The sequence below is a fragment of the Sebastes umbrosus genome, chromosome 20 (genome assembly GCF_015220745.1).
Source record: "Sebastes umbrosus isolate fSebUmb1 chromosome 20, fSebUmb1.pri, whole genome shotgun sequence".
Lineage (NCBI taxonomy): Eukaryota > Metazoa > Chordata > Actinopteri > Perciformes > Sebastidae > Sebastes > Sebastes umbrosus.
This window is the reverse complement of record NC_051288.1, coordinates 11,228,826-11,236,621: the sequence shown is the minus strand read 5'-3', so window position 1 is coordinate 11,236,621 and position 7,796 is coordinate 11,228,826. Positions and strand designations below refer to the sequence as shown.

Genomic DNA, 7,796 nt, shown 5'->3' with positions numbered 1-7,796 from the left:
TTTTTTTATTAAACTTGGTATGAGTAGTAGTTAGTAGTAAGTATAGTTTTTGAACTATTGAAATGTATATAATGTATATTTTTGTCTGAGAATGGAGGATGATTTAATTTCCAGTTATTGCTACGTGATAAAGAGAGGAACAAAGAGGACTGAGGGACAAACAGCTTTGTTATCAAAAATAAATTCCCTAAATAAATATACCATAAATAAATAGATAAATATAAATAGATAAAAATAAATAATCATTTGACAGATAAATAAATAAATACCATGATAAACAAAATGGCAAAATAAGGTGTTTTGGACATGAGTATGGGAGCTATTGCTCAGCTCTGGGTCTCCTCGACGTTGCTCCGGTTTAGACTCCTGAGGCAGCGGGCCGTGTCCTGCCCAAAGGCCTGGAGCTGCACCAGAATCATATGTGCTGCCACCTGAACCTCATAGTTCCCTGGTAGATTTAAGGCCACGGGGGTTGGTGACGGCTGCACCACAGCGTCTGTTTGGACCATTTTCAGCATCTGCAAGGCACGCAAAACAACTATGAAAGTGGCTATAAAAGTAAGCATCATGTGTCAAGAACGACAGGGATTTAGAAGTATGATTCTACCTTGTTGATCCAAAGAACAAGGTCCCTGATGTCCGCCACTAGTCCAGTCACGTTGTCTTTGTTCGCCAGCCGAGGAGAGACGGCGCTCAGTAAGTCCCGGTGCAGCTGAAAACCCTCAGACATGTGCCTCAAACTGGTCTCCTAATAGGAAATAATAAAAACAAACTGTTACAAACATTATTTTTGTTTTTAACCCCCATTTTATTTCACAGAAAGATTCCCCCGGCAGATGCTTACCAAACTGTAGTTTTCTGACACAACACTGAGTACAGGAGCAGGACGGATGCCAATGGTGGTTACCATGGTCGCATACTGTGCATTTTCTGAGGAGTTGAGTTTTAGTGTCTGTAGTGGGGAGATAACATGGAGTTATGGATAAATTGCAGCTTGGCATGCAGCAGGAAGCATGCATTTCCTTGATATTGCTTTTGTAGGCCTATTTACTTCATGAAAAAACAGTGGTGGCAGAAGAACTCTGAAGTACTATGAAGTACTCTTTTACTAAAGTAAAAGTATATATATAAGTTTTAAGTGGCATAACCTGGAAATACTCAAGCACCGCAAACTTAGTAGGGGAGACAGGGTGTAATTGTAACATCTCAAATTGCACCAATCAGAAATGAGACAGAACCATGAAACTCATTATGCACATGGTGTGTGTGTCTGCCCTTTTTAGGTATGAAAACAATCAATTGTTCAATGGATAAATTGTCTTAACGATATCTATATTCTTGGTAATTTATTGTGGTTCTCGGTATTCATTAGGGATGTAAATCGAATAAAATATTTAATAGCGATTAATTGCATGATGATCCATAGTTAATCACGATTAGTCGCAAATTAATCACACAATTGTTCAAATTGTACCATAAAAGGAGATTTTTCAAGTATTTAACACTCTTAACAACATGGGAGTGGGCAAATATTCTTGCTTCATGCAAATGTATGTGTATATTTACTACTGGAAATCTATTAACAACACAAAACAATGACAAATAGGTACTGCATTTACCCCTTTAAAAAAGGGCCTGGCCAGATTTTCCCGCGCCAAAATTTAGCGTGAGTTTGTACTGTTATTTAACCTCCTTCGCGTAGTATGACCTAGTATGACACAGTTGGTACCAATGGATTCCGTATGTTTTCTAGTTTCATATGATACGGGAATCTTCACTCTAGCTTTAAAACTGAGCCAGCTACAACCTAAAATTTGCATTAAATCAATTAGTGGCGTAGAAACGAATTTGCGTTATTATCGCGTTAACTTTGACAGCCCTAGTATTTATATTCAATTCAATTCAATTCAATTTCTTTTTTTATAGCGTTAAATAATAACAGAAGTTATCTCGAGACGCTTTATATATAGAGCAGGTCTTAGAGAGCAGGTCTTAGACCGTACACCATAAAGGTGTGTTGTTACTATCACCCCTGACTTAACGTGTTTCAATCAATATCGTGACTCTAACAGTGTTTGTAAAAAACATTTGATACCTGTTATCCAAATAGTTCAAGAGGTTTTTGCGTAATGACGTCAAAAACCAAATATTGTTACAACTGCCCCCGGTCTCCCCTACAGTGACTAGTGCAAATGAGTACAAACTAAATGTGGGCCTGAGAATTGGTCCCTTTTAGCAGCATTACAACCACTAACTAATAATAAATGTAATCACATATTATATCACATTTTTTTTCTATGTATAACTTGTCAAATATAGAAAGCACAGTGATAGCTGCATAGTCATAATGTATTAACTTAATTAAAAAGCCTGCCTCACAATGCAGAGGTCCTTTTATGGGCTCACGGACCTGCACTGATTCATCCAGCCTTTTACAGCTCTGCCTATTATAAACAGAATTAATCAAACTATGCAGAAAGCAGCACGTATATATCTGCTGTGTCTCACCTCGCTTTGAATGCAGGATTTGTGCGTGTCTGGAATGGAGAACAGGATCTTTTGCGTCAAGCTGTCGCTCGTCAGCCGAAAATCCTGGAACTGCTGACTCTCAACAAGTGCGCTCCACTCCGGCAGAAGAGGTGCGCTGCGGGCGAAGGTGGCCATGAGGCAGGGAATAGCGAAAACTGCAGGACGAGAGAAATCAAAGGCATCAAAAACAACCTCCTTTCACTCAACCCAGCACGAAGTGTGTGTGGCAGAACAAAGCCTGGCTCTCTCTCTCTCTCTCCTCAGCAGCTCCTCTGTTGCTGCAGCAGCACTGAGCATGTCTCCACTCAATTCAGAATAGTCACTGCAATGTGAAACCTCAGCCAAAAAAAGTGACTAAACATAGCCACAGTTTAAACAGACTCATAATAAAATATAATATTTACTCCTTAAAACAATGCCCAGATTGCTTTAAAATGAACTTTGCAAAACTACCAGTTAATAGATAATCCATCCAACACTATAGTCCCCAATACTTCCTATAGTGAGTCTCTGCTGCTGCTGTGTCAGCAGATGATCAGCAGAGGAAGCAGCATTTTTTACAAGTGTTACCTCACCACTGACTGTACTCACCAATCAGGATGTCCATGGCCTGTGTTGAGGAATGTCTTTAAGTGTTGACCTCAAGTGAGCACTCTCCATGATTTATAGTGCACATATAGTCTTATATATATAGCAGGAGGGATTTCCCATTATTTGTTCATTTTGAAGAAGTCTCATAGTGAGACTGACTCATTCTTTTTTTTAAGCCTATTACTTGGATCCAAATTGTGTGCTAATTGATAATGATGATATGTTCAATTTAAGCACAATATTGGATGGTTCTGTTTAACAATGTGGGTCTCAAAAGTTTTTTTTATGTTTTTCAAACAAAATCCACCACTTAAAAAAAGCATAAACATAAAAAAAAAAAATTTAGAAACACAAAGATTAACGTTTAAAACTAATGTAAAAAAAAATTGTTAAACAGTTTAAAAGAAAAAAAAATACCAGAAAATAAACAAATACAATAAATAAAAAAATATATAATTTGAAAAAACTAATTTGAAAATAAAAACGTAATTTGTTATATTTTTCAAACAAAATCCACCACTTAAAAAAGTATAAACATAACATAACAATACAGTTACACAAATATGAACTATTAGAATTCATTTAAAAAATGTTAAACAGTTTAAAAGAAAAATATATCAGGAAATAACCAAATCAAATAATTAAAAAAATAAATAAATAAATCTAATTTGAAAATAAAAACTTTATTTTTTATATTTTTCAAACAAAATCCACCATTTAAAAAAGCATAAACATAAAAAAAATATAGAAACACAAAGATTAACTATTAAAATAAATTGGAAAAAAAAAATGTTGAACCGTTTAAAAGAACAATACCAGAAATAAACAAGATAATAAAAACAAATCATTTAAAAAAAAGAATAATTTGAAATTAAAAGGGTGAGAGTAGTTGTAGATGACTCAATATCTATTTTCTATATTGTGCAATTATATTTTCAGCGTAAGCTTCCAAAGTAACATAATTCAAGAGTTTCATTTTGGGAATTCCTTCATTACTGACTTTCTACACTGATGTAACTTAACTTTGAATTATGAGTCCACAAAACAGTTGCACAAAACTATCTCCAAGTCACACATAAAGAGATCTATAGAGGAAACAGGCATTTCCTCTAACAGCAGTTAAGAGGGAAATGGAAATTGAAAGTGTTTAAATGCTTAAATTACAATTATTTCTGAAATCTAGGTTTTTTTTTGAAGAATCTTTGCTTTCCTCATGATGTCTGTGGTCATCCTACGTGTTTTTGGGCCATCGTGATTCTTCTTTGGTGAATGACTTGTGGCTTTCACCTTGCCATTAATAGATTGGAAAATTTGTAGTACGCAAAAAAAGTACAGAAGAACTGTATTTCCATGACTGTAATAAAACATCAGCCCACCTCAAACAAAACCTCACCTCAAAAAAGATTATTATAACATTTAGAAGGATTTTTTAAATTGTGGCCCCTGTTGCAGCAATTAGAAAGGTGTGAGTTTTGTCTTACCTGAAAGTGACCTCGATCCACACAGGTACCCTCTGGATCAGGGACTGTGAGTTCACCTTTATTTACAGTTACAGTATATTGGGCAGTGAAAAGAGAAAACAACAAACAAGGCTTGACAGATGCAAGAGTGCCATCTGGTGGAAAAAACACCTCAGCTGTGTGATTACACTCAAAAAATGTTTTGCTTGCATTTCATTCTCAAATCTCTCAAAGGTCAAAGGGCAGTGAAAAACAACAGTCACCAAACTGAGCATAAATCGCCATGAAGATTTAAAAAATCAGTTTTTGTAACTGTAATTGATTTGACACAAACATGCTTTCAGTTGATCCTTGCTTTAAAGGATTAGTTTGACACTATGGGAAATACTCTTAATTGCTGTCTTGCCGAGAGAAGGTTAGTTTAGCTTAGCATAAAGACCGGATGCAAGGGGAATCGCTAGATTAGAGGATTAGTTCGACATTATTTGCGTTCTTTCCAAGAGTTAGATGAGAAAATCGATACCACTCTCATGTCTGAGAGCGGTATCGATCTTCTCATCTGACTCGCTGCAAGAAAGTGAATAAATGTATTTCCCAAATTGTCAAACCACCTGTTATTTCACCCTCTCAAAGCATCCATCAAATCCTCATTTCATAAATTGTAAAATCCAGACATATAGCCCATACGTTTGTGGTGAGAGTTATGAAATCACCTCATAGGTCAACTCTGTGCCTCTATTGTAACCGATCGGTTTGCTTCATGCTCTGACACGAGGCCCCTTGATCAGCCAGTGTAGCTATGTTACATCTGACCATGCTTGACAGGCTGTGAAGTGAAGCCGTCAAATCTGATCCCTGAAATCCACACTGGTCTGATCTCCAATCAATCCTGCACATGAAAGGAGGGCATTATTCACTGCTGAGGCCTCGCTCTATGGCCCCGTCAATGACCCAGCTGCAAACACTCTTTGGTTGTAGCGGTCGAACAATGCGCCTGCTCGCCTTTAGCTGGGCAGAGAAAAAAGGCTGCACAAGCATGTCCGACCTTTTTAACCCTTGAACGCATGCAATCTGATGCTTCATTTCACCCTTAATAACACGGTTTGTATCTGCTTGTTACAACGTTATAATTACAACAAGTGGATTTCCATTAGATGTCGTATGCTGCGTAGGAAGCCTTGTATTAATAGGAATTTAAAATAAGCTTCTGCAGAGGATGAACAATGCTCTGATGGACCCACAGGTCAATCTGAAAGGGATTGAAGAGGTTGTTAAATGGAAGGCAAAGAGATTATCTATACAGTGAGAACATAAAGGGGTTTTACATTCCACCTTCACCTCTTAAATCTCTCATTTTTTTGTGACATACAGATCCTTTTTCATGTTAAATTACCCAGTAAGCCATTAAAGGACCTGGGTTTAGACAGCCCAAGGCTGGCTGTAATTACTCAGTATACTGTATAATACAAGGTTTTAGGGTTAATCCTGTGTGACCACTTCTAATTTTCACAAAAGGTGTCAATATTTCCTGCTTTTGAAAGATAAAGATTGCTCATCTCTGATCTTAGCAGATAAGGAAATCCTTTCTGACATTTTTAAAAGCTTTTGGCCCAAAGGAACTGGCATTCATTCAGATTAACATTAGTACAAGTGTTCATGCAGAACATCAATCTTGTGAGCTGAAACATTTGCCTTCTGGTGAAATACCACTTGTTCTAACTCGACAGACACTGATTTTTTTTGAGACTGATTCCACCAGGAAGTCAGATCTCTTTGTGAAACCTGCTTTTCATGACTGATGATTTTTTTGACATGTGGTTTCCCAAGGAGTGAGAGTAAAGCTGAGCTGTTCTGTCTTTCGGAAATGACAGAACCGGAGGAATTGCATAATGCGTTTTACATGGAATGAAATCCCAACCGGATGGATAAGTGTGTGACTGCTGTGGTTTTCGTCAGAGAAAGGAAGTCTAGAGAGGAATGGACGTTGGTCAGGAAATTATTACGCAATGAACATGATGATTACAATAAAACTTCTGACTCAGATACAAGACACCTTCATCAGCTGTCTCTTTTTTCATGTATAATCGTACAATCGCGATTTATACTGGCATGGACAGATTGTGAACAATGGGCCCCTGGACACAGACATGCAAAAGGCCCCACCATCTCTCCTACATAGGAGCAAGACAGACTTAGTGATGCTTTTGCATCTTTTTATTTGTTTTTCGTCTCTTTGAAGTCTTTAAACATCTTGTGGTTTCATGTCTCTTTTTGGTCTTTTTGTGTCTCTTTGTGTTAATTTTGTGTCTGTTTGTGGTTGTTTTGTGTCTCTTTGTGGTCTTTTTATGGCTCTTTGTAGTCATTTTGAGTTTCTTTGTGGTCATTTTGTGTCTCTTTGTGGTTGTTTTCTCTTTGTGGTTGTTTTGTGTCTCTTGATGGTCTTTTTGCGTCTCTTTGTGATCATTTTGTGCCTCTTTGTAGTAATTTTGTGCCTCTTTGTAGTCATTTTGTGTTTCTTTGTGGTCTTTTTGTGTCTCTTTTTGGTCATTTTGTGTCTCTTTGTGGTAATTTTGTGTCTCTTCATGGTAATTTTGTGTCTCTTTGTGGTAATTTTGTGTCTCTTTGTGGTTGTTTTGTGTCTCTTTGTGGTCTTTTTGTGTGTCTTTGTAATCAATTGGCATCTCTTTGTGGTAATTTTGTGTCTCTTTGTGGTTGTTTTGTGTCTCTTTGTGGTCTTTTTGTGTCTCTTTGTAATCAATTGGCATCTCTTTGTGGTAATTTTGTGTCTCTTTGTGGTCATTTTGTGGTCTGTTTGTAAGCAATTGGCATGTCTTTGTGGTAATTTTGTGTCTGTTTGTGATTGTTTTGTGTCTCTTTGTGGTCTTTTTATGGCTCTTTGTAGTCATTTTGAGTTTCTTTGTGGTCATTTTGTCTCTCTTTGTGGTTGTTTTGTGTCTCTTGATGGTCTTTTTGCATCTCTTTGTGATAATTTTGTGCCTCTTTGCTGTCTTTTTGTGTCTCTTTGTGATCATTTTGTGCCTCTTTGTAGTCATTTTGTGTTTCTTTGTGGTCATTTTGTGTCTCTTCATGGTCATTTTGTGTGTCTTTATGGTCATTTTATGTGTTTTGTGGTTGTGCCCCTATTTGTAGTTATTTTGCAGTTCTTTGCAGTTACTTTGCATCTCTTTGTAGTCATTTAATGTTTCTTTCATTTTG

General features: G+C 36.8%; 1 protein-coding gene across 4 annotated transcripts; it reads right to left on the bottom strand.

Moving 5' to 3' along the window:
• Positions 1 to 13: 13 nt before the first annotated feature.
• LOC119479580 lies at positions 14 to 4,979 on the bottom strand. 4 transcript variants are annotated; one of them, XM_037755349.1, is made up of 5 exons: positions 4,969 to 4,979; positions 2,509 to 2,788; positions 845 to 952; positions 608 to 748; positions 14 to 518 (listed from the first exon to the last, which is right to left on the bottom strand). In XM_037755349.1, exons 2-5 carry the CDS (start codon positions 2,662 to 2,664, stop codon positions 327 to 329), a joined length of 597 nt encoding a protein of 198 aa, XP_037611277.1. In that variant the 5' UTR covers positions 2,665 to 2,788; positions 4,969 to 4,979; the 3' UTR covers positions 14 to 326. The 4 variants fall into 4 exon arrangements, with proteins under 4 accessions (XP_037611277.1, XP_037611278.1, XP_037611276.1 ...); XM_037755350.1 differs by lacking the exon at positions 4,969 to 4,979 and adding an exon at positions 4,602 to 4,623 and having other exon boundaries at positions 2,509 to 2,684; XM_037755348.1 differs by lacking the exon at positions 4,969 to 4,979 and adding an exon at positions 3,121 to 3,180 and having other exon boundaries at positions 2,509 to 2,684.
• Between the last annotated feature and the right edge of the window lie 2,817 nt (positions 4,980 to 7,796).